The sequence below is a fragment of the Urtica dioica genome, chromosome 12 (genome assembly GCF_054948205.1).
Source record: "Urtica dioica subsp. dioica isolate 48M chromosome 12, U.dioica_male_clone48M_v1_H2, whole genome shotgun sequence".
Classification (NCBI taxonomy): Eukaryota; Viridiplantae; Streptophyta; class Magnoliopsida; order Rosales; family Urticaceae; genus Urtica; species Urtica dioica.
This window is the reverse complement of record NC_142767.1, coordinates 14,963,319-14,990,297: the sequence shown is the minus strand read 5'-3', so window position 1 is coordinate 14,990,297 and position 26,979 is coordinate 14,963,319. Positions and strand designations below refer to the sequence as shown.

The window sequence follows — 26,979 nt, the reverse complement described above, 5'->3', positions numbered from 1 at the left end:
GCCAAGTTAATAATAATCCATGTTAGTCACGTACATGAACCATATGTTTGTATTTAGTATCGTTCTTGTCTGAAATATTGTAAAAAAAAAAAAAAAAAAAAATTATACTTGTAGCATATTATTATTATTATTATTATTATCAATGTTTGTTTGTTTATTATTCTTTATATATATTATATGGGATCATTTAATTTTTGGAGATTTATAAACAACTAGCCTACTTATAGAAGAGATTTTTAAATTATAGCCTAACTATCTATTTATTTAGGGAAATAACTCATATTTCTCATACTTCCAAAATTGTCATTGGTTCATAAAACTCCGTTTTTATGTGTTTGTTAATTCCAGATTTTTTCCAGTTATTCATCATCGGATTTGAATCATAAAATCGTTCGCCAAATCGGAGACATGTATTTTGTTTTTTCGAATGGTAAATAATATTTACTATCGAATGGCCCGACTGTAAATATTATTTACCATTAAAATTATCATACGATTTGCAACCAGGACATTAGACGATTTATCTGGACTTTTTGAGGAACCACAGACTTTATCACACTTTATTTTTCGTTACAAACGTTTATCATCAACTTATTAGTTTTTTCATAACTCGTCCTTCCGTCAAAATTTTTAACAGCATTTGACACATGTCAACATATAAATGGGTTTGGAAATAAATTTACTAATATACCCTTAAAATATGTTAATTTAAATAGGTAATCATTTTTCTCTCTCTCCCGAAAAGAAAAAAAAATAACTTTCTTTTTATCTTTTCTTCTTTGGCTGTCATTTCACTCAAAATTTCATTTATCTTTCTTCATAAAACCAACTCTCTCTCTCTCTCTCTCTCTCTCTCTCTCACAAAGCTTCATATTTTCATTTGATGAAGATTCATAATATCCTCTGTTTTGCTCAGCTTCTTTCTCTGTAAATATCCACACACAAAAAAAGCTCCAAAAATAGCTGTCAATAAATTCGTGACCACGCTACACAGAATCACGAACATAATCACTGTGATACTCGTCTACACTTTCCTGGAATGGACTCTGATCGCTATGTTGCTCTTGAACTCACTGTTCTCGTACCTGATCGTCAAGTTCGCCGATCACTTTGGCCTGAAATGGCGGTGCTTGTGGTGTTCGAGGCTCGTACCGAAGCGATAATTTGCCGACAGCTGATAAGAGAAATTAGAAGAGAAGGAAAAAAAACAGACGAGAGAGAGTATTAGTATTTATTTTTAATATTAAAAAGAATAATAAAAATAAAAAAATACAATTTTATCCTTAAATTCCGTTAAATATTTGACGGAATGATCATTTGTGAAAAATTTCAAAAGCACGGGATAAACGGTTGTTAAAAAATAAAAAGCGGGATAGACATTGGTATAATGCCTATAAATTAGGGGGCAAAAATGAAATTTATGCTAAAACAAATTGACAACTTTCTACAATTGTGATTTTAAAGCAGCTATTTGATCCCCCTACACATGCAAATCCCTAATTCGATCGACCCTCTTTGCCGAGAGCGTTTTCGTACTCGGCAAGCAATAACACCTTCGATCCATTCCGATGATGAGGTCTTCGAAACGCAGATCCATACCGGAAGATGTGGTGTTTTGGGAGATTCTGCCTAGACTGCCGGCGGAGTCGCTGCTCCGATTCAAAAGCGTGTCCAAGAGATGGCGGGACTTGATCACCAACGACTCCGATCTGAAGAAAGCCCAGGCTCGCCATTCCCGCCACTCCTCCTTTGTCGCTATTATGCGAGTCAGCAAAGACGAAACACGTCAGAGTCTGGCTCTGTTCTCCGGTGAACAAGCAATGGTAAAGGATTTAGACGCATCTTATTTGCTGAGCATGTTCGAACCTCGTCGACTAGGCCTAGTCGAGTCCTCTGGCGGCCTCGTTCTTCTCTCAACGCAAAATAAGAGAAACTTGGTTTTGTGGAACCCGGTCACCAGAGAATCTAGGGTTCTTCCGAAGCTGGCCTCGGACTCGGATTCAACCTCATACGTATTCCCTACCTTAGCGGACATATGGTTCGACGAGGAGAGCGACGATCACAAGGTCCTGCGCGTGGATCAGACGTTGAAGAGAGACTCAAGGACGCTTTCGATGAATTTCAAAGTGTTTAGCAAGAGAGCCGGATTATGGAGGAGCCTCGAACCCCTCTCCGGATTCAGGGAGGCTGATATATCTGGGGGGGTTTCGATCGACGGAACCTTCTACTTTCTTGCCGCCTTTGATGATGATGGCGAAGATGGCGAAAACGTGGTCTTGTCGTTTACTCACCGGAACGAACAAATTCGAAACCTGGCCGCCGTTCCTTTTGCCCTGAAAATCGGAGGCGGCATATTGAGAATCGGGAGGTGGAGGGAGAACTCAGTGGCTCTGATCGTGCCGAGCGAAGAATCGTATGAGCTTTGGGAGATGGTCGAGAACGGTGATGGGTTTTGCTGGTCGAAGCTTTTCAGTGTCGACAGCTTCCCTCATCTTACCGGAGTTTGGGGCGAGCGGGTTCTCTTCTATCCGGGCCGCATCGAGGGAATAGGCCAGCTTTTTCTGTGGGACCCGCGGACGGACGGCGACCTGGACACCTGTCCCGTGCTCCTGGAATTTGGGGGTTCTCTGTTTGACTTGAGTATTGTCATTGGCTATGTTCCCACCTTGTACTCGGTCTATTAACATCCCTGCCTTGTTCTTTCCATTACTTAAATTCAGGTTTTTTTAATTTCTCTTTCGCCTTATGAGATTTTATATTTGACTAGCGTTTACAAATTGATACATATACATATCAAATTGATATGAGAGGCAAGATTAGGGAGATAAGAAAATGATGACCTCGTTATCAGAAACATGGGAATCTCAAGTCGACACACAAATTGAGATCTAAATAGATGTTTTATTAATAATATGCAGAGCATTAGAATTAATAATAAAGCTCAAAAAAGTTAGTCGATAGACACAAAAGGAACGGAACACAACGCATAAGCGTTTCGAGAGGCTTGGGTCTCTCCCTCCAAACAACTACTCAGACAAAAGAGAAACTAACAATGGTTTCTCAAAACAATAACAATATCCTTCATCACCACGTCAACTTCTTAACGAACCGGACCACTGGTCTGAGACCAGGTCCCACTCAATGACAACCTTTCATCAGGAATCTTTGTGGCTAAATAGTTACAACTTACTTGCCTCCGGTGAAATCTCTGTCATGAACAAAAATCACAGCATCAGAAATCTCATTCAAACATAGATTACAAAGCTAGCAATAAAGTTGCATCAGTTTCTACACCTTACGTCCAAACTGAACATGTCAACCCCACGTCCAGTTTGAGAGGGGGTATTAGGATGAGTTTAGAACAGTCATTAACTCAGCCGTTAGATATAGTTTGTTGTACATCAACGGGTGAGATACAATCTCACATGTATGTATTTATATGCCAATAACCGATTCTTTATATATATTATATGGGATCATTTAATTTTAATGCGTAAGTATAATATATTACATATTACAAATATTTGGCTTATCCTTATATTATTTAGATAAATATTTGTTCAATGGAGAGCAATTGATACCTTAAATTTTCAATATATTTAGAGAAAATGGCGGCAAAAATACTTATATTTTTCTTCTGGATACACTTAAATACCTAAACTCTTTTTTCGTCGGGATAAATACCTTATGTCAACAATTGGTTCCGCCGTTACTACCTGTTTTGAATGGACGGTCTAGATTGCATTGAGTATTAAAATCGCCGTTTTGAATGAATTTGTTATTTATTTTCATTTTTGTTCGTTTCTTTTTTTTTTCTTATTTTGTTATTAGTTTTCAGTAAGGGAATTAATTTTGGATATTGTGTTTAAACTAGTATCGTACATCACAAATAAGAAAAAACAAAGACAAAACCCTCCCTAAAGCCCTAAATCAAAAAAATTTGAAAAGCAAAAAGAGTGGAATCGACGATGGCTGAAGAGCATGGTACTGATGGCGAAGAGGAATTCGTACTCGGCGAGGAAAAGTATGACGACGATGGTGATCACGAGGTCGACCTTCAAAACACGACTCATCCTCAACAATGGTGGTCGTCAGTGAATGAAGTTTGTAACATCGTCGACGATGCCCAGGAAGAGTCGGACGGTTCGTGGAATGAGAGCGACTTGGATAGTCTCTGTAGCGACGATGAAGGTCAGACATATAGGAAGAGCAAAAAAGAGTACAATCCACGGTCAAGGTTAGAGGACTTTAATTTCAAACTAGGTATGGAATTTCCATCAATGGATCATGTGAGGAATGTATTGAAAGAGGTATTTATTCAGAACAATAGGGATTTCAAGTTTGTATTCAACGACCGAAATAGGTTACGAGCAAAGTGTAGGGGAAAAGGCTGTAAATGGGTGATATATGCCAAGGTTAAGAATTCTGATTACAAGACCGTTAGAATTAATACATTAATAGACAAACATGACTGTGGTATTGTGTTCGATAACAAGCTCGTGACTAGTCGGTGGTTAGCGTCGTATTTTTTGGAGCATTTTCGTCTCAATCCGAATATGGACTATACAAGTTTCAAGAGTATGGCGGGCGCACAGAATTTCAGTAACGTGTCCAAGACTAAGTTTTATAGGGCAAAGAACAAAGCTAGAGAAGCATTAGAGGGATCGGTGAAGGATCAATACGCCATTTTAGACGATTATTGCAAGCAATTATCTCTAACGAACCCAGGTATTATTAAGCTGAATATGTGATGTTTAAGTCACCAAGAATATGTAATGTTTAATTATGGTGTGTATATGTGCAGGTACCACTGCATTATTGAAGACTAATCTCGAGCACGGGAAAAGGGTGTTCGTGAGGGTTTATGTATGCTTCAAAGCATGTAAAGACGGATTCAACAAGGGTTGTAGACCGTTGTTAGGCTTCGATGGGTGTTTCCTAAAAGGGTATTGTAAAGGTATGTTACTTGCTGCGATAGGGATTGATCCAAATAATTCTCAATATCCAGTAGCATTTGCAGTGGTTGAGAAGGAAAACACAGAGACCTGGACATGGTTTATGAAGCTTCTTCATGAGGATCTTGAAGTTCAGAATGAAAGTCGGTTCACAATGATGAGTGACCGAAAAAAAGGATTGGAGAAAGCTTTAGGTGACGTTTTTCCCGGTGCTGAGATAAGGTTCTGTGTTCGTCATTTGCATGCAAACTTCAAGAAAGAGCATAGTGGGCTGATGTTAAAACAAATGCTATGGTCTTGTGCACGAGCAACAACAAAGCCAGATTTTGTGAACAAAATGAATCAAAGAAGAAGATGTCAAGGCTTATGAGTGGCTGTTGAAGAAAGACCCGAAAGAGTGGAGCAAATCACATTTCAGGACAACAGTGAAATGTGATATGCTTTTAAACAATTTATGTGAAAGCTTCAACTCAGCTATTATGCCTGCAAGAGAGAAGCCGATTGTTACTCTCCTCGAAAAGATCAGATTCTGGTTTATGTGTCGATTTGCAACGAAAAGAAACGAAGTTGAGAAATGGCATTACCCAGTTGGCAAGCGGATATTGGGGATCATTGAGAAACACAAGAGTATTGCACGATACTGTCAATCTACATTAGCAGGTTCACATTCTATCTTTTATTAATTGTAAACTTTGCTGGCATATTAGTAATTTTGTGGATATTGCAGGTAATGCCAAATTTCAGGTCACCTTTCTTGGAGCCGAGACCTTTGTCGTTGACTTGAGGGCCAAAGAATGCACTTGCCGGGGGTTTGAACTAAGTGGCATTCCTTGCCCTCATGCCTTAGCTTGTATTTGGGCATCAGGACTAGATACCATGGAATTCATCGACGATTGGTATAAAAAGGAGGCGTTCACTGCAGCGTATAGTGGTATCATAGAGCCCATGACTAGTCCGGACAAATGGCCGGAACCTGGAAAAAATCCCATTTTACCACCACCGGATATAACGTTACCAGGCAGACCAAAAAAAAGAGGAACAAGTCTTCCGACGAGCCACCACCCGGGTTCTCTGATCCAGTGATTGGTAAGAAGTATACTAGGAGGGGACAAGTCATTCATTGTAGCAACTGTGGGCAAGCTGGACATTCAAGACCCACTTGCAAAAATTCGAGAGTCGAGAAGGTAATTCTTGTAATTAAATGTGACAGTAATTAAAGTCAACGATTTCACAGAATTGTGGTGTTATATAAGAATAAAATGTGACAGTAATTAAATGAGAAGGAAAATACAGAGAGCAGTAATGAAACTGCAGTGCATAACATCTCCTAACACATACCATAATTGTTCGCAGGTAAAAGAAACAAAGAAAAGAGGAAGACCACCCAAAGATAACCCTACCCAAGAGACTGTGAAAAGAAATGAACGAAGGGCAAGACAAAAAGCCAAGTCCAACATCTCATCTTCTCAGCCACGTCCATGCCATGAAGCTGTTTTGGAATAGTCTGTTTTGTGCACTCTGTTTTGGCAAGTTGGAAATTATTACTAGTACTTGTTCATTTTGGCAAGAGCTGTTTTGTTTGGATATTGCTAGAGCTCATGATCTTTTGGAAATTTTGTTTTTGATGTTGTTAAAGCTCATTTTGAAACTATGACTGAATACTATGTATTTCAGATTACAGAACATAATACCAAAGTACACAACCTTCATCCAAAGCACATAATTCATTTCAGATTCAAATGAATTCGTTACAGTGCTATTACAATATATTAGCCTGCTATTACAATAGATGATACCAAAAGATTAGCCTGTTATTCATCCAAAGCACATAATTCATTTCAGATTCAAATGAATTCGTTACAGTGCTATTACAATAGATTAGTCTGCTATTACAATAGATGATACCAAAATACACAGCCTGCTATTACAGTACATCATACCAAAATACACAGCCTGTTATTACAATACATCATTCCAAAATACACAGCCTTCATTTAAGATTCATTACAAATGTATTACACTTTCACAAATGCAAACAACACCACACTCAGTAGAACACCAGTAATCAACACCAATTTTAGCCTGAAAATCCTGGTTCGAAGCAACTTAATCTCACACTCTTGCTTGTTCTTGTTCCTGATCAATCCGGGAATTATCTCCTTGGATCTTACACACATTTCAGGATCTTTCCACCGAAAAAAAGTGCACCCGCCTACATTCTACGAACCAGAACTTAAACAAATTAGAAGAGGAAAAAATCAAAATATTTCACAACCAGGTTCAAAATGAAATTGCGTACCTTTTTCTTCTTGCAGGTGTAAAACCTCCTACCAGGATTCGCATTGGTCCATGAACACCACTCAACCGGCGGAACGCCACAGTCGCACGAAAACCTCCACTTTTCCTCTTCCATGACGATTTCGCGATTTCAATATGAAGAAGAAGAAGAATGAGATGAAGATTCCGGTTCGAAGAAGAGTTAGATGAAGATTCGGGTTCTAAGAAGAGTCAGATGAATCGTGAGATGAAGAAATTTTCTTTCGATCTAGGGTTTTGAAGAAGAAGAATCGATTTTGCGATTTTGGGCGACTTCAAAATAAATGAATTTGGTTTGGGGCTTTTAATTCTCAGAAAAAAAATAAATTCGATTTTAAATAAAAATTAATTCATTTTTTAAATAAACTATTTAGCAAAAAAATGTTTGGTGTCATAGGATGTGGACACGTGTTTTTCCGTTTGTACTTAACAAAACAGGTAGTAACGGCGGAACCAATTGTTGACATAAGGTATTTATCCCGACGAAAAAAGAGTTTAGGTATTAAAGTGTATCCAGAAGAAAAGTATAAGTATTTTTGCCGCCATTTTCTCATATATTTATAATTTGATAATTATTCATAAAACATAAAGATTATATTATATGTGATTAAAAATCATAACAATATATAGATAACATATGTTGATAATATTATTAAGGGCTAGACATATAACTATATATAAATATTTTTAGATAATTATTTGTTCACTGGATACCCCTTGGTAAGTCCGTTATTTGTCGGTAAACCACGTCGGTAACATTAAGCTCATCAGTACAGTTTATCTTTACTCTCACTGGATACCCCAATAAACCATTGTATCTCCTGGTAAGTCAGTACAATCCGAGGTCCGGTACGGTAATGGTAATAATATTTTGATTCTTGGTTTTACGTACACGAGTATACTACATTAATTTTTATAATAAACTTTGTAATATGCATCAAAACAATTATTACTATGTATTCACAATTTATTTCCTTTTATTAAAGAAACAAAAATCCTCACTGCAAAGCACGGATATTTAAACTCATTTCGGTCCCATTTTGAAATTCAATTAATCAGAAGAATATTTTCACGAAGTTCGTTTTTCTCGACTCAGATTCATTTCAATTGTCTTCTCGCTTCTTCTTCTTCATCGATTCAAGATCTCAGAACGCGACAACGATAATTTTCGCCAAATAGTAACGAATTCGAATGATAAGGAATTCATTAGCTTGTTTTGGATTAGGTTTTGGTGATTGAATCGCACTCCGTGAGAAACACCTCAATAACTTGTGGGTTGTCTATACAATTTGGGCCAAATTTAAAAGGCCGAAATTGTTTTATCCTTGAAAATTTCCTACTAAAGCCCAATTTCAATATTTGAGATGGGTTAAACATTAACCTCCTATTTATATCCTCTTTTCCATTGTAAACTTGTCTTATCTTTTCCATGTGGGACTTTTTGAAAATAGGTATAATTGTTAATTGTTGTGCATTTGTTAGTAACTTGTATTGCATTTGTTTTAACTTGTATGTTGTAAACAAAAGAGGTTTAGCGATATCAATCTCCACTTTCATCTTCAAAGCTCCTGTGTTGGAGAGGAAGGCTTGTTTGTTGTTGGGTTGTTCGACCAGGCGGTCCACCTTCTTCGCAATCTTCGCCACATTTGTGGAAAAGTAAAAGGGGTGATGAATGCCATAGATATAGGTCCCAAATTTTTCCTTTGAGAATTCAGTCACCTCTCATCTTCCATCTGCAAGCCATGGTTTCAGATTCAGAAGTACGTCCATGGCCGGCCTTTCATAACTGTTGCACAATTTCTCTCGGATTTAAAGGAGAAGGAGAAGACCTCCGAGCGAAGACGTTGAAGTCACCACGCTAAGGTTTTCCATAGGAAAGCCAACGCCTTTTACATAGCCCATTTCGATATCGTATGGGTGCCCACCAATTTTCCAATTGCGAGCTTCTTCGTAGTTCGCTTCAAGACCCAAGTATCGTCGTCACTCATTCCACCATTGTTGTTTGATCATCCGGTTCCTGTTCCGAGGATCCTTCACTCACAACTGTTATAACTTGCACGTCAAATAAATAAAGGTACTCATTCATGTCTAAACAATTTTAAAAGTCCGATAAAATTCAATTTTAAATTGATTTGACCCTTTTTCGCATCTCGTGTGCGTCACACCATAGGTGCGGCGCGCCGTGCTCCAAAATTGCTCTCTCGGCTTTCCACGAAGTCCAAGGCATCCATGTTTAGTTCCGAAATATTTTTTTTTTTGCTCCATAAAACTTTAAAAGCTCTCTTTGACTCGAAAACCGGAAAGTTTACAAAAAAAATTACATATATAACTAGGGGTGTAATCGGGTTAGGTTAGTCGGTTTTTTCATGTTTTACCAACCCGAACCGTTACAACTTATTTTTTAATTTTAAAACCCAAACCAACCCGATTGAGAGGTAAAACCAAACCAAACCAACCCGAAAATAATCGGGTTGGTTTGGGTTGGTTTTTTCGGATTATAATTCTCGACAAATGACTTTATAACTCAAATAAAAATCATATACGTATATTATATCTATAACGTTTTGTCAAATAAAATTAAAATTTTACCTATCTTTAAAAAAAATTACGTATTAAAATAAAAATTACGCATATTTTTAATTACCAAGTTTTCATGTAGTCGTAAATAATAAAGTATAATACTGAGTATTTTTTTATTTAATTATAATATTATTAAAAAAATATTATTTTTTTTAACAATAATACATATAAAATATTTGCAATCTTACAAAAATTAAATAATTAATACTATCGGGTTGGTTTGGTTCAACCCAATCTCACGACTATAAAAAACAAAACCAACCCGAAACAATTGCGGTTTGGGTTGCTTACAACCCAAACTTCATCGGGTTTTAGTGGGGCGGTTTAAAAAAGAGTGCGGTTTGGTTTGAATGATCGGGTTGTTCGGTTTGGCGGTTTTGATGAACACTCCTATATATAACATTAAAAATTTCAAGAACAAGTCTCAATTCACTCTCGAAAAACATTAGTAAGCGTGGATAAATCGCATTTATCAATGTTCATCTGCGGTTATCCTATATCATCGGAAAGTGAGGATTGAGAACCGCAAAAGTTAAAAAGAAAAATAAGAAAATGAAGTGAGATACCGGAAAGTGAGCATTGAGAACCGAAATAGTTAAAAAGAAAAATAAGAAAAGGAAGTGAGAATAAAAAAAAATATTTAAAATGAGTTATATCATTATTGATGGTATTTATATCCAAAAGCGACAAAAATCTATTGTGTAAATAAAAAATCTATTTACGTTGCATTTCTATAAAATAAAATTAAAAAAAAAAATAAAAAATCCCAGTGAAAATGAAAAATAAAAGTGAAAATTACATAAATTGTAAAAGTTTGGAAAATAAAACGGTAACAAGTTTTTAATGAAGATGACGCTGGTTTTTACTTGCCGAAAGCTTCCATTATCATACAAGACCTGTTTACGCCTCTCTCTCTCTCTCTCTCTCTACGAGCTAGCTTACGTCTTCGAGCAGTTTCTTTTACTTCCTTTTATTTTAGAACGAAATGGGTTGTTCAGCGTCCATTCCAGGTAAATTCCCGATCAATTCATTGGTGAATTTTAATATTGTTTGCATATTTCGTTGTTGAAAATGAAACCCTGAATTTTTCTCGTGCTGTTATTTTCGCCAACTATTTTCTATTTCTAAGCTAAAAAGAATATATAGTGCTTGTGACTTCGCGATCCCAATCTTTGATTAGCTTTAATCCGGAGATACCGGTCGTTGATTGGTTTTGGTAAATGTCGATAAACCATGAATGAATTTGGGGGTTTTTGGGTACATAGACAGAAGTTCTGGGCGTCTGATGGGTCCCAATTCAGAAACTGGCGGAGCACCGGACTCGAAAAATCTTCGAGTGAAGGTATTTAATTATATATTCTCTTATTCTAGTTTTGTGGACCTGAATATTGAAAGATAAAATGGTTGGAAAGAAATGAGTTCTAAAATATTTCTACAAGCTTCTGAATGGAATTCTAACCTTATTGTTCAATTGCTCGCAGCTGGTTCTACTAGGCGATTCTGGAGTCGGTAAAAGCTGTATTGTTCTTCGTTTCGTCCGTGGTCAATTTGATCCAACGTCCAAGGTAAGAAAGGGAAACTTCGAGATAATATAAAGTCAAAAAAAGATATGATCTTTACTTTATAGCACCAATATTAAAGCTGTCCTGAAGCTTAATTAGCTGAGGAAAAACAAGTTACTAGACTAGTCAGAAGAAGCTACTTTAATGGCAGACTCATATAATTTTATTCGCGCTTTTTGTGATTTTCAGGTGACGGTCGGAGCTTCATTTTTGTCACAGACAATAGCTTTGCAAGATTCAACCACAGTGAAGTTTGAAATTTGGGATACCGCTGGACAAGAGAGGTATACATTTTACTTCTTGGCCAAGTCACTATTAGGGTTTAAATTGGAGTTTGAGTTGAAAATTTTCCTTGCTTCGATTCAGATACGCTGCATTGGCTCCTCTTTACTACCGAGGCGCTGCGGTTGCTGTTGTCGTGTACGATATCACAAGCCCAGACTCATTCTCAAAAGCACAGTATTGGGTCAAGGTACATTCATTTTCTTATTTCATGTTATTTCTTTTTTACGACGAATGAAGTCCTTTATTAGTGTTATAGTCCCGGATTTATATAGTCTCGTAGAAAAGCTTTAAGAGGCTAATAAAGTTGTGTTACCCTCTGTGGAAGAGTAGTGTAGTTAATTTATTAGTTTATTAGCGATACGTAATGAAGTTTAGTGTTATTGTATAGGAGCTTCAAAAACACGGGAGCCCTGATATCGTCATGGCTCTGGTTGGTAATAAAGCTGATCTTGTGGACAAACGGGAAGTTCCCGCGCAAGTAAGTGCATTAGCGTTATTTGGAATCTTTTTTTATTTTATTTTAGCTCTTTGTCATGTCAACCAGAGGATAAAACTTGTATTATTTTCTTTTTCAAGAATGGCATCGACTATGCAGAAAAGAACGGGATGTTCTTCATTGAGACATCTGCAAAGACGGCAGATAACATAAATCAGCTCTTTGAGGTGCTTCTGAATTCTAACTGTTTGTTACCATTAGACGATAATTATTTTCGTGATGCAGTTTATTATTATTATTTTTTTTTAACGATGAATTTGGAATACCTTAATGGTTTTAAGTTTTAACTGACATCATTTGTATTTATTTCTTTGAGCAGGAAATTGCCAAGCGATTGCCGCGACCGACCACTGATACGACATCCAAAAACTAACTTACTATACACCTTGTAATTACAAGCAACTCATTTGTATTGTTATGAAATGAGACTCGAAAGAACATGATATTTATTTATATAGTTTGTCTTGGGCTCTGAAAAGACTTCATACTGTTTATTTCCATGAAAATTAAATTGCTTCCCTAGTTCTTCCTTTCCTAAGCTTAAACTGCAACTTTGTTTGGGTTGTTGATGTTTGATGTCTCTTTTTATAAAATCCAAGTTGAATAACTTGTGATTCGTGTGCTAACAATGGATGATGTATGGTTGGTTACACATTGTATGTAAAATCATGATGAATGTTAAGAAGTAATCTATGAAATACTTTGTAGCGAATTTGTCATGCATGTGGAATGGATCAATCAATCAAACACTTAATACTATATTGTTACAATCAAACAGCGATTTGAAGAATTTACAAAAAAAAATCACTTCCATGGCGACCCGAGTCCTAAACAATTTCGATCCTCTGAAATAGCTCCAAGATACTCCCGGCCTTCCTCTTGGCCCGGTCAGTCCCGTTCTCGGAAAGCTCCTTGAGAACGTCTCCGGCGCCGAGATCTCTGGCGAGCTTCAGCTGCTGAGAATCCCCGGTGCAGAGCGACCACAGAACGGCGGCGGCGTTCTCTCGGTTTCGCGGCGAGCCCGTCCTTGCGACCTCGACGAGCGCCGGGATCGGAGCGGCGAGCCCGATCGCGGCCTTCCCTTCTTGATGGCTGGCGAGGATGGCGAGGATCGCCAGTGATTCGTCAACCATTCCACCACCCGGGTCCCTCAGGAGGGAAACGAGCGGGCCCACGATCCCCGCCCGGACCGCCCTCGCCTTGTTTCCCTGGTAGATCGAGAGGTTGAAAATCGCCGTGGCCGCGTCTTTCTTCCCGCGGGGCGTCCCGTCCCGGAGCAGGCTGATCAGGGCCGGGATCGCCCCGGCGGCCCCGATCGAGACCTTGTTCTCGTCCACCACGGAGAGGCTAAAAAGCGTGGCCGCGGCGTTCTCTCGGGCCTCCATGCTTCCTTTCCTCAGCACGTCCACTATGTCCGGGATCGCTCCGGCGTTCACGATCGTGCCCTTGTTGAGGTCGTTTATCGAGAGGTTGAGAAGCGCGGTCACGGCGTGCTCTTGGGCCCGCGGGTCCGGCGACGAGAGGAGGTCGACCAGGAGGGGGATCGCTCCAGCCTCGGCTATGCATATCCGGTTGTCGGCGTTCCTCTTCGCCAGGAGCCGGAGCTCACCCGCGGCGGATCGCTGCTGCTCCGTGTCGCCGTTCGCGAGCTTCTCGAGCAGAGATTCCACGGCCGACCGGTCGCACTCCGAGGCCGAGCCGCCCCTCTTGCCGCCCCTGCAGTTTCCTTGCGCCGTTCTCGGGAGCTCCACGCCGTTGCTCTCGCACCACAGAGCGATCAGGCTTTTCAGGACGTAGTTCGGTGTCAGGGCTGTGTGGGACAGGGTTTGCTGGGTTTTGGGGCATGTTTTGTGCCCCGCCTCCAACCATTTCTGGATGCACGATCTTTCGTACGTCTGCAAAACAAAACACAAATCACTTATATTATGGATGAACTCAGTTCACTATTGGAGAGACGATCTGATCACTACTTTGTGACTACAGAAAATAAAGAACTAACTTAATCACTCTTATCTAATGGAATCCGGATTTTACTTGAAGACTAACCCTGAAGATCTATTGATACTTACAAATATAGATAAATCAATTATAACATGATTGAATCCATAAAACTACTAATTTTGGTATCCCTAGAACTAAAATTGCGAATTTACCCCCTTTTGATAATACTACAAGTCTCAACATGTTGGTCATGACCGGCCAGTTAAATCATGTACAGCGGTATGAGTTTGTACCTGTCCGGTCGAGACAATCACTGGATCTTTCATCAGTTCAAGTGAAATCGGACACCGAAAATCATCGGGTATGATAGGAGATTTGTGCTTGAGCAATCCTTTTTCACCAGTAGGGCTTTCATTTGCCGGATTCTCCGAGAGCACGTAATCCATTAGCTTTTTTAGCAGGCAAGACATTGTTTCAAAGGACTCGCCTGGGTTTCCGTCGCTTAAGATAACCAATTCGTGAAAAGCAACCGACTCTCTTTTCAGGTCGTTGATACTCCTCAGATACAGCTTCTCCGAGAGCCTTTTCAGAATTTCAGGATCCGGGTCATCTTCCTGAGTTGCAATGGTCAAGTCTTCGTCCAATTGCGAGTCAACTGGCTCTTTGCGTTCGTTCGCTCGTTTGAATTGAGAATGCACGAGTTCAATCTGAAAAAAAAAAAAAAAAAAAAAAATTCTATGTTAACATCTTAACGAGTTTAATTCTTATATAACAAATAAAAAAACTAAGTACCTGCTCTCGAACTTCATCCGAAATTGCTAGCTTGTTATATGGAATCTTGGCTAATGATGCTTCAATTTGTTCAGTCGTTTTACGGAACTTTTTCGCAATGTCCTCTCGATGGAAAGCCTGGAAAATATCAGCGCATACAAAAAGCTTAATAAACAATAATATGCACAATTCAGGGAAATGTTAAAGGAATAGATTAAAAAACCATTGGTAGTATCTATAATTCTAAGGTTTTTTTCATTCTTTTTTTGGGAGTTAGGTATCCAAGAATATTGCAACAGTTTAAAACGCAGGAAAGCCCATAGGCAACGAATTATCAACATACAAACAAAAATTATATTTTCAGTAAGCAGTTATGATTCAGTTGGACTTATTTTTGCATAGATAAGCGAACGAAGGAAAAGTTCTAAACAAAGAGTATCAGTAACGCCCTAAAATGATCACCTGATAAATCTTGCTTCCTTGAATTACAGAGCGAAGAACGTCTGTTGTGAAATCCAAGGCGACTCGGAGACACTCGAAACTTGTTATTTCTTCCTCAACGATCGATGCTTCATCGCTATCCCTGAGCTCTTCGAACATAGGACTCAGAAGTTTCACTCTCCGCACCAAATCGCCACAAGCCTTCTTGAAGGCGTTCCGCGATTCAGGCAACTCGGATATCGCCCTTACCGAGTCGACCAGGCGACTCAACACTGAGTCTCTCGCGTTGTCATCAGTCGGATCCTCCATCAATTGATTGGGATGAAATCGGTGGAATCCAAGGATTTCAGATGTTGGATTTGACGCTTTCGCCGGCGATTGGAGGTGAAGTACGATCGACAGGAAAGGTGTAATCAGACGCTTTCGCCGGCGATTGGAGGTGAAGTACGATCGACAGGAAAGGTGTAATCAGACAGTAAATTAAGGCGTCTTTGAATCGCCGGAGAAAGAGTCGTTGAAGACTTTTCTTCTTCTTCTTGTTCTTAGTTTCTGGTTTGGTGTAGAAGAATAGATGATGATTGAGATCAATAAGCGAGCCATCATTTCCAAACCTTGGTGGTATTAAATATTGAATTTTATACAAAAACGTCAGTTCTGACCCAAATTGATTGTTCTTCTGTTGACCGTGTCCGTGTTAACTGGCATTAGCGTGTTGCTCTGTTTGAGTAAATACTGTTTGGTGACATTATTTACTTCCTTTTAGTCGACGCTCATTGAGAAAAATCAGCCTCAAACTACTATTATACACAGCATTAAAAATAAGAAATTAAAATAATAATAATAAGGGCCGAGTTCTGAGGGTTTTCTTACAAAAAAAAATGGATACAATTTTTAAAATTATATAAATATCTATTTTTTTTAATTCATATGTAATAGATTTTTATCGATCAATTTTACATATACTACCATAAAAAATAGGTCTTTATTGTTGTCAAAATAATCGTATTGTCAAATTTTCGCATTAGATTAAAAAAAAGATTTAGATAATTTTTTTAGATTTTTTAAATAGAGAGAATAGACATCTATTTAGTTTATAAAAAAATTGTGATTATTAAGTTTAGCATAGGATTGAACTTGTATATAAATTTCTTGTAATAAAAAAAGGGGTTCTTTTGTCCTCGGATCTCCTGCCAAAGTGCAAGGCCATTGACAATAATTCCATGGATTCAAGATGTATTACGTTCATGTAAGTTCTTATAGATTTTGATGAATCATTTATGGACTCGAAACTAAATTCTTCTTTTATTACAACTACAAGTACGAGAGGGTGTAGTATCAGTCAATTTTTTCGGTGACTGAGAATCTAGCCAGGGTGAAAATTACAATTTTTTTACTAATAATAATGAGAGTTTAACATAACCGTTGCTTTTTCAAGATTGTGTTTGTGTCGGGGAAAAAAAAAAGAAAAAAAAAAAAAGAAGACTGTGTTTGTGTCAAATGAAAAATATCATGACTAGACAGAAATAGTCTCATTAGACGATGAAATAGAGTGGACTCTAGATTTCAAATCCAATGTTGAATTAATTACGAAGGTTGGTTTGAACCTTATTTAACTCTCTAATGTAATCTAACTGTAATAAGGAGCCAAATTACAACGGAAACCTACTCAATCACCAATCTCTCGCATTGCTCTCAAGTTTCGACCATCCTCTCTATTTTATATTATTTTTGGGGTATTCCGCACTCACAAACTAAAATAGAAAAATTAAACCAATTTTGCACTTTTAGCCTAAAATTATATGATTTTTTTTCATATATGTCCAATTGAATAATGTTTTTTTTTTCTTCTCACATGTACAAATTTTGAAGATTTTTTTTTTATTATTATAAAATTTGCGCGTCCCCTAACTGCGAATCTGACTTTGCCGATGCACTCAATAGTATCCAAAATTATGTATTTTCGACCCACAATCAGATCAACTCCACCCGATAACACAATTTTCTACTCTATTTTGCAGTACATGTCACATCAAACACTATCTCCTCTCCAACCGAACTCTATTTTTTACACCAAATTAAAATATTAATTTTATATTCAACTTTCTCTTATTTATTTCTACACCCTTATATTTATTTAATATCTTTCAATTATACCCACTTATTTATTATTTAATAATCAAGTATTACTCCATAAAATTATTCAAAATACAAATTAACACAAAGTAAACTTAATATTTATTAAAAAAAAATACAATACAAAACAAATAACATAAAATAAAATAAAATAAAGTACAATTACACATCTGAATTAAAATATATCTCCCACAAATGGTCGATCAATGCATTCCGGAGCGTGATATGTGCATCTTTGTCTCTTATTTGTCTGTAGCGATTGAAAAACTCTTGAAATCGTGTATCATCATTCTCCGCTAATTCAACCCTCAATTGTGGCGTTTCTATGTTAACTTCAATGGGCACGTTGAGATCACGCTCATCTTCTATTATCATGTTATGCATAATTATGCATGTAGTCATTATATCTTTTAAGACATCTTTTCTCCAAAATCTTGACGGTCCCGCCACAATTGCAAACCGTTCTTGGAGAACTCCAAATGCACGTTCTACGTCTTTTCTACAGGATTCTTGCTTCATTGCAAAATATTGTTTTTTTAGGCCACGGGGTTCTCGAATAGTTTGAACAATAGTAGACCATTTTGGATATATACTATCAGCCAAATAATAACCCATACTATACTCATTTCCATGTATGATATAATGAGCGGGGGGAGCAATACCTTGAGTGAGATTGGAAAATAGGTGAGAAGACTCTAACACGTTGATGTCATTGTTGCTTCCCGGCATGCCAAAATAAGCGTGCCATATCCAAAGATCGTAATCAGCCACAGCTTCTAGAATAATTGTAGGTTTTCCGCTACGACCCGTATATTGTCCGGCCCACGCGGTAGGGCAATTTTTCCATTTCCAATGCATACAATCCAAACTACCCAACATTCCTGGAAAGCCACGTTGTTGACCTATATGGAGAAGTCTAGCAACGTCATTAGGAGTTGGTGATCTTAAAAATTGCTCAGAAAATACCTCCACCATTGCTCGGCAAAACCTCTTCAGGCTTTCAATTGTCGTGGACTCTGCTATTTTTGCAGTACTCGTCTGTGGCATCTGTCGGAAGACCGTAGGCCATCATCCGAAAGACATCAATTATTTTTTGAAGTGGTGATAACCCAAATCTGCCAGCACGATCCAACCGTTGTACAAAATAGTTGTCGTGACTTTTAACAGCATCCACTATTCGGAGGAATAAAGAGCGAGACATTCGATACCTCCGACGAAACATGGCCTCGTTGTACAGCGGAGATTCTGAGAAGTAATCATTGAAAAGTCACCGGTCTACACTCTCTCGATCCCGATCAATGAAAGCATGTCCTGGAATCGAGCCTCCTACGTTGCACTCAATGGTTTGGTCGGCGGCATGTTCGTTGATAATTTGCATGATCGTGATATTATTTTGGATAATTTGATGACATATAGCATCCTCCTGCTCATCAATTTGAGCCATTTGAAGTTGAAAATCATCATCAGAGGAAGAAGATGAAGAATTAAAACTCATTTTGAGAGATAATGATGAAAGATGAAGTGTGTTAGAGAATGTGAATTCAAAATCATTTAAACTGAGACTATTTATAGGGCGTTGAGTGTATATGCCGGTTTGGGAAGCGTGAGATTCTTGATGGGTGATGGCATTGAGCGGTCACATCACGTCAGAACCCGGGAAGTGTGTGAGCTTTGATGAGTAGTGGCATTGAGTGGTCACATCACTTCAGAACCCGGGAAGCGTGAAAGCTTTGGTGAGTAGTGGCATTGAGTGGTCACATCACGTTAGAACCTGGGAAGCGTGAGATTCTCGATGGGTAATGTCATTGATTGGTCACATCACGTCAGAACCGGTTCGGGAAGCGTGAGAGCTTTGATGAGTAGTGGCATTGATTGGTCACATCACGTCAGAGCCCGAAAAGCGTGAGAGCCTTGGGTGAGAAAATATTCTATAAATAGTATCTTCCATAAGTTGTGTTTTCATCCAAAAAATTATTGAGCCTTGAGTACGATACATTACAAGAAAATGACAAGTCGAGCTTCTGGATACTCTCATGAAGAAGACCGACTTCTTTGTCAAGTTTACATGGAGATTTCTCAAGACCCTATCATTGGTATATACCAATCATCTGATAGTTTTTGGAGCCGTGTTGAAAACAGCTACAACAATGCAAAAAAACCAACTTCGGAGATGCGTTCAAAGCGATCAATTCAGTCCCGAATCCAAGTAATTGAGAAAGCTACAAGGAAAATGCATGCATGCATTCGGCAAATTGAGAATAGACACCCGAGCGGTGCTTCAGCTGAAGATATTGTGAGTATTTTAGCTATTTTTATCTTCTTTTTTTAATATTATGTTATTGTAATTGGTTATTTATCGACTTGCAGATGGATCAAGCTAAAGTGTTGCTTGCAGATGATGAAAAATTCAAGAAAGGTTGGAAGTTCGATCATGTGTGGAACATCATCAAGAATTTTGAAAAATTTCAAGACGGAGCCTCAAGTGCGAGACAAACATCTCGAGGTTCGTGTTCTTTTTCGGAGTCCGAACTACAAACTCCTCAGTCGGTTAGACAACCATCTCCTTCTGAGCGATCGATTGGAGTGAAAAAAGCCAAACTAAAAATGAAAACGGATGACAAAGTAACTTCCTCCATCAGCAAGCTTGATGAAGGAAATAAACTACTTCTTGAGCAGATGAAGAAGTCAGGTGATATGAGGGAACGCCTCTTAGAAAGTATAGATAAGGCTAATAATTTGAAAAAAATCATAGAAGAAAATAAAATAATGAAAATGAATTTAAATAAAATATTAGATCCTCAGGTTCGTGCATTTTGGGAAGCTGAACAAGCCAAAGTTTTACAAAAGAGAGCCGAACAACAACAATCTCAAACACCATTTTCCAATTCTGATTCATATTCACAATATTTCACCGGTCTTGGAGGATCCGGCGCTAATCTTCCCGACTACTAGTCTATGTATTGTAAATTTATTTTTAATTTTATTTTGTTGTATTTTGTTTTTTTATTTATTTTAATGTTTTTTTTTTAGATATACCCGACACCAAACCTATTTAATATCCCACGCCATAATGGCGTGAGATATACCGCTCGATTGGAGCAGTTTTAGACGTTATCCCCACCCTTTAGCGTACGGGTGGAGATGGTCTCAGACTCCTTTTTTTTAGATTATAGTTTGTTTTCACTCTAATGAGTGGTTGTTGGGTTTTCACTCAATCGCACAAATCGGCGATTCTCGGTTTAGGAAGTGAGATATTGACACGTGCACCGACAAAGTCATAACCCAATAACGCTCTGAGATGCTAGTTTGATTCAATCACTTTATCACTTGCTTAATGTTAAATTAATATTAATCTTAGTCAATTAAAATTAGTTAAAACCAAGGGAAAAAATGTCGTTTTCGTTGACGTTTCGAGCCTTCTAATTTACGGAAAATCGTCATGCCGATGGAAAACCGAACGGAAAAAATGTGGAAAATGGCAAATGATATGCCGTTTTCGATGAAAAACCGACGTGCCGACAAAAAACCGAATGGAAATAATGTGGCGAAACAAAAGAATACATATATATATATATATATATATATTTGTAAATATAGTCTAAATTCAAAACACTTCAAATCATTCATGTTCAATTCCTTCTCTAACAATTTCACTTTTAGCATAAATGATAAACTAATTTCAATTCAAAGACTACATCAACTAATTTCATTTCAATATGTCAACAAATTTCCATTTAACATTTCAATAAATTATATTCTAAGTTATTTCATTTCAATTCAAAATGTGACACTTTCAATTCCTACTCTAACAATTTCATTTTTAGCATAAATGATAAACTAATTTCAATTCAAAGTCTAACTATTTCAATTCAAAGTCTAACAATTTCAATTTCAATTCAAAATCAAACACCATCAATTCAATTCAACATATACCAATTCCAATTCAAAATATAAGTATATGTAATTTAAAATTTAAAGACATAATCTTACTTAAAAATACACAAATAAGTAGTTGAAAATCTGATTTTTGAGTCGCCGGAAAAAATGGTGGTTCGCCGAAAAAAATGGTGGTTCGCCGGAAAAAAATGGTGGCTCGCCGGAAGTTCTCCAAAAAATCTGAAAAAAATATATATGATAGATCGTCAAGTAATAAACAACATTAATGAAGGCGATCTTATGAAAAAAAAATCAGCTTAAACATCAAAATGACAAAATAAAAAACTGAATTTAAGGTATAAAAACGAAAATGACCGGCTAGAAACGACATGCCCATGTCATCGATTTTCGAACGACAAAACGACGAGAAACGGCGTTCTTCTTTTCTTCGGCTGTCAACTGTCTGAAAACGACATTTCCAGCGATTTTCTTGGATTTTCGTCTGCATTTTGAACCGTGGTTAAAACATGTTATTTTTACCATAACACACTATTGGAAAAAGAGAGCGCATCGAAACCAGAAGGGATTAAAATTCCTTGTTCCGATGCTTAAATTTACGCTACCAAAAATACTGTTCAGGTGGCAGGCGGTATCGGAAGAGAGAGGTCTTGATTTATTAGACAATATAGGTCTTGATCTTGACAAATGTTTACTTCAATTATTATTATTAATTTATCAACGGGGGTTACTAATTAATTACTATACAAATATGCTGTGTAATCAGGGATTAGTGACAATAATTATCGGAAAGGTGCCGCGCGGAATCATGCTAGTATTAAATGAAAGTAAGATAAGCTAACCGGCTCTTAAATTCAAGATAACAAGATCTATCTAGTTCGATTCCAGATTCACTATTTCTTGCATCAAACGATAGGGAAATGGTCCGCCAGTGGCTGCTGGCGTTTCTCTACCTGGCGGCGGTGCTGGGAATCGTGCGCGTGATCGACACGCACCACCGTCGGCGCTTGGACCCTCTGCCGCTCCACGTCCAGAAGAAGCCTCCTCTCCCGCTCCGATTCGGCGCCGACGGCTCATTCAAGATCCTCCAGGTGGCCGATCTCCACTTCGGCTCCGGCGCCACCACGCGCTGCCGCGACGTGGAGCCCCGGTCACGCTTCGGCTGCTCCGACCTGAACTCCACGCGCTTCCTCCGCCGCCTCATCGCCGCCGAGCGCCCCGACTTCATCGCCTTCACCGGCGACAACATCTTCGGCTCCTCCTCCGCCGACGCCGCCGAGTCTCTCTTCGCCGCCTTCGCCCCCGCCGCCGAGGCCCGGATTCCCTGGGCCGCCGTGCTCGGCAACCACGACCACGAAGACTCGTCCTTATCCCGCCAGGAGATCATCTTCTTGGCGTCTCTCATGGATTACTCAGTCTCAAGAGTCTTCCCTCAAGATTACGCCGATCCGATCCACGGCTTCGGAAACTACAAGCTCCGAGTCGAGTACAACAACAACGCCACCACGGCGGCGCCGGTGATGGAGCTCATCTTTCTTGACAGCGGTCACAGAGCCACTGTGGACGGCCGGCGAACTTACGGCTGGATCCAAGACTCCCAGCTCCGGTGGCTCCTCTCGGATCCCGGCAACGCTCCTCACCGGCTGGCGTTCTTCCACATCCCGATCCCGGAGATGCGACGGCACTTCCACGTCGGCAACGTCCTGGGAGGGTCGTTTCAGGAGGGCGTGGCGTGCTCGGCGGTGGACTCGGGGGTGCTTCGGAGCCTGCAGTCCCTGGGCGGAGTCAGAGCGGCTTTTTTCGGGCACGACCACCTCAACGACTTCTGCGGATCTCTCGCCGGAATCTGGTTCTGTTACGGCGGCGGATTCGGCTACCACGGCTACGGCCGCAGAGGGTGGGCCCGCAGAGGCAGGCTCATCCACGCCCTCCTCGACCCAACCCGAACCCGACTCCAATCCCTCCGCACCTGGAAACGCCTCGACGATCCGCTTCTCTCTCCTCTCGATCACCTCGTGCTCTGGGAGGAGAACTGAAGGACAATATCGTCATTTCCGATCGTCGTATAAATAGATAGTAATAGTGACACTCCCTCTCTCTCATTTGATATGGCGGGAGAATTGGAGTCTCTGCTCTCTGGCTTCTTCGAGGTTCGCTCTCTCTCTCTCTGCCTTCTTCTCACACCACCACACCACACCTGTCGATTCATTTTCCGGTTCTACTCTGAAGGATTTCAAATCCGGAGTGTTGGAGATACAAACGCTCAAATCGAATCGCGACGCTGAGATCAAGAAGCGCGAAGCTCTTCAGCTTGCTGTCGAATCTCTCAAACAAGGCATTTATTATTCATTAATTGTTTTTTTTTAATAATATACTCCGATCGGATTAGTCCGGTTCAAGTATAAGATTGCATGTTTTTGTCGAAACATTCGTCTAATAAACTTTCCACGATTTGGAGTTTTCATTATCATCTATCAGAGTCAGACAATTCATTCTCTATAATCTTCTTCCACATTTCGGAGTTTCTGATCTCGTTTTGCAGAAAACAACCGACTGTCCAGGCTCTACACAGAGTCTTTGAACAACCTAGTCGATCAGGTGTGAGCGTCAGAAATCACATTGGAGTGAGCAATGGAATCTGATTATTTTAATAACATACATACATTTATTATTATATACATAGGTGGAACATCGGACAACGTGCCAGAGCTTGAAGAAGAGAATAAAGGAAGATGTAAGAGTTCTTCTTGTTAGAGCACAATTTTTCCGATGATGTTGACTGATCTCAGTCATTTGTGTGTGTTTGTTGAGCAGGAAGAGGAGCTCAGGATCGTCATGGAATCGATGAAGCAAGAACACACCAGAAAGATTGAGGACTCGGAAGCTCGTATCAGGTGAGAGTTACTTGTGCCTCATGAGTCTCGGTTACAAATAATATGTTTTTCAGAGACTGAATCGCTGTTCGTTTCCAGGTCACTCCAGATTGAAAAGGAAAGCGCTGAAGCAACGGTAAATCAGCTTCAACGTGACCTCGAAGCTCATAAATCCCACATTCAACATCTCGCCACCAGGTTGAACCAGCTCAACCTCACAGTGGAATCGAGATGTAAGCAATGTTGTTTATGCCTTCACGGCTCTTGTTTGTATTCATTTTAAACCTGTCACTGAAAAACTCAAAACAAATCTGATGCCAGATGAGCTTGAAATCCAAGAATTGAAGCATCATATAGCCGCCGAACAAGAGGAGAAGAACGAACTGAACAAGAGGCTCCAACACTTGGAGAAAGAATGTGAGTTTTATTCTTCTCATCCCGCTTTCCCGTTCGTGGTTTATTATCTCTAGCTAGTTTATTATTTCTAAGATTACTATTTGGTTTATTCAAGTGCTGAGCTGCAGATCCAAGCCTCTTAAGAAGCCGCAAATTTTGACCTCGGGTTTGCTTCAGAGGAAGGAAATTAGGGTTCTGAAGCGGAAACATGATACAGAAGGGAACTAATAACTGCCAAATGCCGAAAATTGAATATTTTTGTTACTGAGAAAACATTTAATTACAAGACATTGTTGTGCTGTTTCCGTGCAGTTTATTACAACTCCCCGAAACTAAAGAACGAGTATTAAGTATCAGCAGGCACAAATTACTTTCAATATCAGAGTTCATTTCTTTGGAACTAGTTTATGTAGTTCAGCTCTACCGAACAAGACAACCCTAAACTTGATGTTGCCATTATCATGAAGAGGGTGTTCAGCTTTGAACAAAGAAGATCCCCGTACCAATAAGGGCATAAACGGGGCTGAAAAAAATAAGAAAAACGTCAGCGACAGAAAGTTCAGTTCACTTGGTCCTTACTAATTCTGTCAAGCCTTTTTGATTTGTGGTTTTACTATATAACAAAAGTCTGTTAAAATTGACTCAAACTGGATTTTGATTTAGATGTTAAACCGTTAAACTAGACATTAGTTGCATGGCAGGTTGGGATAGAGCCTAGCAAGGAACCGAAAGGTTAATTTTGTGTTTGTATGTGTGTGTGTGGGTGACAGAGAGATAAATGTGATGAGCGTTAGCAGCAGTTAAGTCATGAGCTGAGACCCCAAGTGGATGAACAATAAGTTGAAATGTAATCAGACTTCATACATAATAGGTTGCTAGCAAAATATTAAGTAAATGATATTTTCGGCAACGAAAATGGACAAATTTAAAAAAAGTAATAAATCTGTAGGCAAGACTACAACAATAATTAAATTAAAAATTAAACCGGACAAAAAAACTTAAACTGGCTATAGGAAAGAAAAGAATGGCGATGCCTGTTAAATAGTCTCCTTAAAGTGGTATCGCCTTCTCGCAAGGGCTGGGACAAGTGAGAGCAAACGTCTCTTATGATACAACAACGAGCAAGACGAGCTTAGGCCTCCTTATATAGGCAGGCACAACTTCAGTTACAAGGTTCAAGGAAAACGTCACACCCTTGATTCGTTTAAACATTCACCATTACCACGTCTTTTAATGCTTAGTTGAAAAAAATGAAATTGTGCAATTGTAACAGACATTCAAAATTATGTAAGGAAAATTTAGTGGGTAAGACATAGCCCAGCTCGAACTCGTCCCGGCTCGCCTGCCTGATCAGCGGGAGAGGCGCGCACATGTTGCGGAGATGTGTGTTTGTGCCCTCCAACATGGACTATAATCACTAACTAAACATCTCCCAAAAACTATGATGAGCAAGACGAGTTTAGCATTGTACAGATCGAATTTGGAGAACAGAACCTCAGCAGAACCAACCACTAGACTACAAATAATAACTCGTGACACGCAAAAAATCTTGATGTACAAGCGCTCACGTGGGCATTGCGTGTACAAGCGCTTGTACATCAAGATTTTTTCAGGTTATTATTTTTTTCAGTTTTTAAATCTATTTCAAAGCTATTTAAATACACACTTACACATATTGAATTCATCTATAGACAAAGAGATGATATTAATTCACCTAATGTGAAGCTTCTATAATTAATTGATTGTGCACACACTTACGATGCGGCATAATTGAATTTTTCATATGGGGCTGGGTGGTACTTAATACTATTTATTATTAATATGTGTCTCTAAGGGTATTAAGTGTGTGGACATTGTTAAGAGATGAACAATTTAGATCAAAAATTATTATTTAATACTATTTATTATTAATATGTGTCTGTAAGGATATTTGTTGGACCTCATATTAATTTGGAGTCGCCAAATTTCAAATAAATCTCTTAATGTGACATTAAAAGTAATTAATTTTTTTAAAAAATATGAAAATATGGAACTCCAAATTTGTTGACAAACATGTCATCAAATCCTAGAATTAGTGCATATTTTAAAATTCATTTTACAATATTTTGATTTTAGTAGTCTTCATCCAAATTGTTATTTTTCCTTAGTGAAACTTTAAAAAAATATGTATACAACTATCTAACACATCACAAATTTCAGAAAATTCATTCTCGTCCACAAATTTCCTTAAATCTGAACCGTCCACGTGTTTCTCTGTCTAAAATTATAACCATATTATTTAGGGTGCAATTAAAACGTAAATCAGGTAAATTTGTGCGGAAAAAAACATTATAACT

At 38.7% G+C, this 26,979-nt stretch overlaps 5 protein-coding genes and 1 pseudogene across 9 annotated transcripts; 4 read left to right on the top strand and 2 right to left on the bottom strand.

Annotated features, from left to right (window-relative positions):
- Positions 1-1,571: 1,571 nt before the first annotated feature.
- On the top strand, positions 1,572-2,684 carry LOC149379453 (putative F-box protein At3g10430). Its single transcript, XM_089604012.1, has one exon. The coding sequence runs from the start codon at positions 1,572-1,574 to the stop codon at positions 2,682-2,684; it is 1,113 nt and encodes a 370-aa protein (XP_089460138.1).
- Positions 2,685-3,968: 1,284 nt separating this feature from the next.
- On the top strand, positions 3,969-6,458 carry LOC149379452 (uncharacterized; annotated as a pseudogene).
- Positions 6,459-10,708: 4,250 nt separating this feature from the next.
- ARA6 (Ras-related small GTP-binding family protein) lies at positions 10,709-12,823 on the top strand. Of its 2 annotated transcripts, none has more exons than XM_089602469.1 (8): positions 10,709-10,861; positions 11,117-11,193; positions 11,333-11,416; positions 11,603-11,697; positions 11,780-11,885; positions 12,087-12,176; positions 12,275-12,361; positions 12,514-12,823. In XM_089602469.1, the coding sequence occupies exons 1-8, from the start codon at positions 10,837-10,839 to the stop codon at positions 12,565-12,567; spliced, it is 618 nt and encodes a 205-aa protein (XP_089458595.1). In that variant the 5' UTR covers positions 10,709-10,836; the 3' UTR covers positions 12,568-12,823. The 2 variants fall into 2 exon arrangements, with proteins under 2 accessions (XP_089458595.1, XP_089458596.1); XM_089602470.1 differs by having other exon boundaries at positions 10,713-10,861; positions 11,121-11,193.
- A 69-nt stretch (positions 12,824-12,892) lies between these two features.
- Positions 12,893-16,066, bottom strand: PUB14 (plant U-box 14). Its single transcript, XM_089602468.1, has 5 exons — positions 15,810-16,066; positions 15,369-15,754; positions 14,928-15,044; positions 14,429-14,842; positions 12,893-14,089 (listed from the first exon to the last, which is right to left on the bottom strand). The coding sequence occupies exons 2-5, from the start codon at positions 15,654-15,656 to the stop codon at positions 13,022-13,024; spliced, it is 1,887 nt and encodes a 628-aa protein (XP_089458594.1). The 5' UTR covers positions 15,657-15,754; positions 15,810-16,066; the 3' UTR covers positions 12,893-13,021.
- Positions 16,067-17,642: 1,576 nt separating this feature from the next.
- On the bottom strand, positions 17,643-18,527 carry LOC149379449 (uncharacterized). The gene is made up of 2 exons (XM_089604011.1): positions 18,143-18,527; positions 17,643-17,845 (listed from the first exon to the last, which is right to left on the bottom strand). Exons 1-2 carry the CDS (start codon positions 18,525-18,527, stop codon positions 17,643-17,645), a joined length of 588 nt encoding a protein of 195 aa, XP_089460137.1.
- A 3,565-nt stretch (positions 18,528-22,092) lies between these two features.
- On the top strand, positions 22,093-24,942 carry LOC149379448 (4/1 protein short form protein). Of its 4 annotated transcripts, none has more exons than XM_089603054.1 (8): positions 23,229-23,524; positions 23,604-23,709; positions 23,917-23,972; positions 24,058-24,108; positions 24,189-24,268; positions 24,347-24,480; positions 24,569-24,664; positions 24,772-24,942. In XM_089603054.1, exons 1-8 carry the CDS (start codon positions 23,483-23,485, stop codon positions 24,801-24,803), a joined length of 597 nt encoding a protein of 198 aa, XP_089459180.1. In that variant the 5' UTR covers positions 23,229-23,482; the 3' UTR covers positions 24,804-24,942. The 4 variants fall into 4 exon arrangements, 2 of the variants coding, with proteins under 2 accessions (XP_089459180.1, XP_089459179.1); XM_089603053.1 differs by having other exon boundaries at positions 24,759-24,942; XR_016294157.1 differs by lacking the exons at positions 23,604-23,709; positions 24,189-24,268; positions 24,347-24,480; positions 24,569-24,664; positions 24,772-24,942 and having other exon boundaries at positions 22,093-23,524; positions 23,917-24,104.
- The last annotated feature ends 2,037 nt before the right edge of the window (positions 24,943-26,979 follow it).

Excerpts from the sequence above, each read along its gene's own strand:
- LOC149379453 (XM_089604012.1), top strand. The coding sequence starts at position 1,572 with ATGAGGTCTTCGAAACGCAGATCCATACCGGAAGATGTGGTGTTTTGG.
- LOC149379448 (XM_089603053.1), top strand. The coding sequence starts at position 23,483 with ATGGCGGGAGAATTGGAGTCTCTGCTCTCTGGCTTCTTCGAG. Across the intron at positions 24,269-24,346 it reads GACTCGGAAGCTCGTATCAG|GTCACTCCAGATTGAAAAGG; the intron begins GTGAGAGTTACT and ends GTTCGTTTCCAG. Across the intron at positions 24,665-24,758 it reads CCAACACTTGGAGAAAGAAT|TGCTGAGCTGCAGATCCAAG; the intron begins GTGAGTTTTATT and ends GGTTTATTCAAG.
- LOC149379449 (XM_089604011.1), bottom strand. The coding sequence starts at position 18,527 with ATGCCACAGACGAGTACTGCAAAAATAGCAGAGTCCACGACAATTGAA. Across the intron at positions 17,846-18,142 it reads ATTTTCCAATCTCACTCAAG|AAGATGAGCGTGATCTCAAC; the intron begins GTATTGCTCCCC and ends ACATGATAATAG.
- PUB14 (XM_089602468.1), bottom strand. The coding sequence starts at position 15,656 with ATGGAGGATCCGACTGATGACAACGCGAGAGACTCAGTGTTGAGTCGC. Across the intron at positions 15,045-15,368 it reads AAGGAAGCAAGATTTATCAG|GCTTTCCATCGAGAGGACAT; the intron begins GTGATCATTTTA and ends GATATTTTCCAG. Across the intron at positions 14,843-14,927 it reads CGGATGAAGTTCGAGAGCAG|ATTGAACTCGTGCATTCTCA; the intron begins GTACTTAGTTTT and ends TTTTTTTTTCAG.
- ARA6 (XM_089602469.1), top strand. The coding sequence starts at position 10,837 with ATGGGTTGTTCAGCGTCCATTCCAG. Across the intron at positions 11,698-11,779 it reads GATACCGCTGGACAAGAGAG|ATACGCTGCATTGGCTCCTC; the intron begins GTATACATTTTA and ends GCTTCGATTCAG. Across the intron at positions 12,362-12,513 it reads ACATAAATCAGCTCTTTGAG|GAAATTGCCAAGCGATTGCC; the intron begins GTGCTTCTGAAT and ends TTCTTTGAGCAG.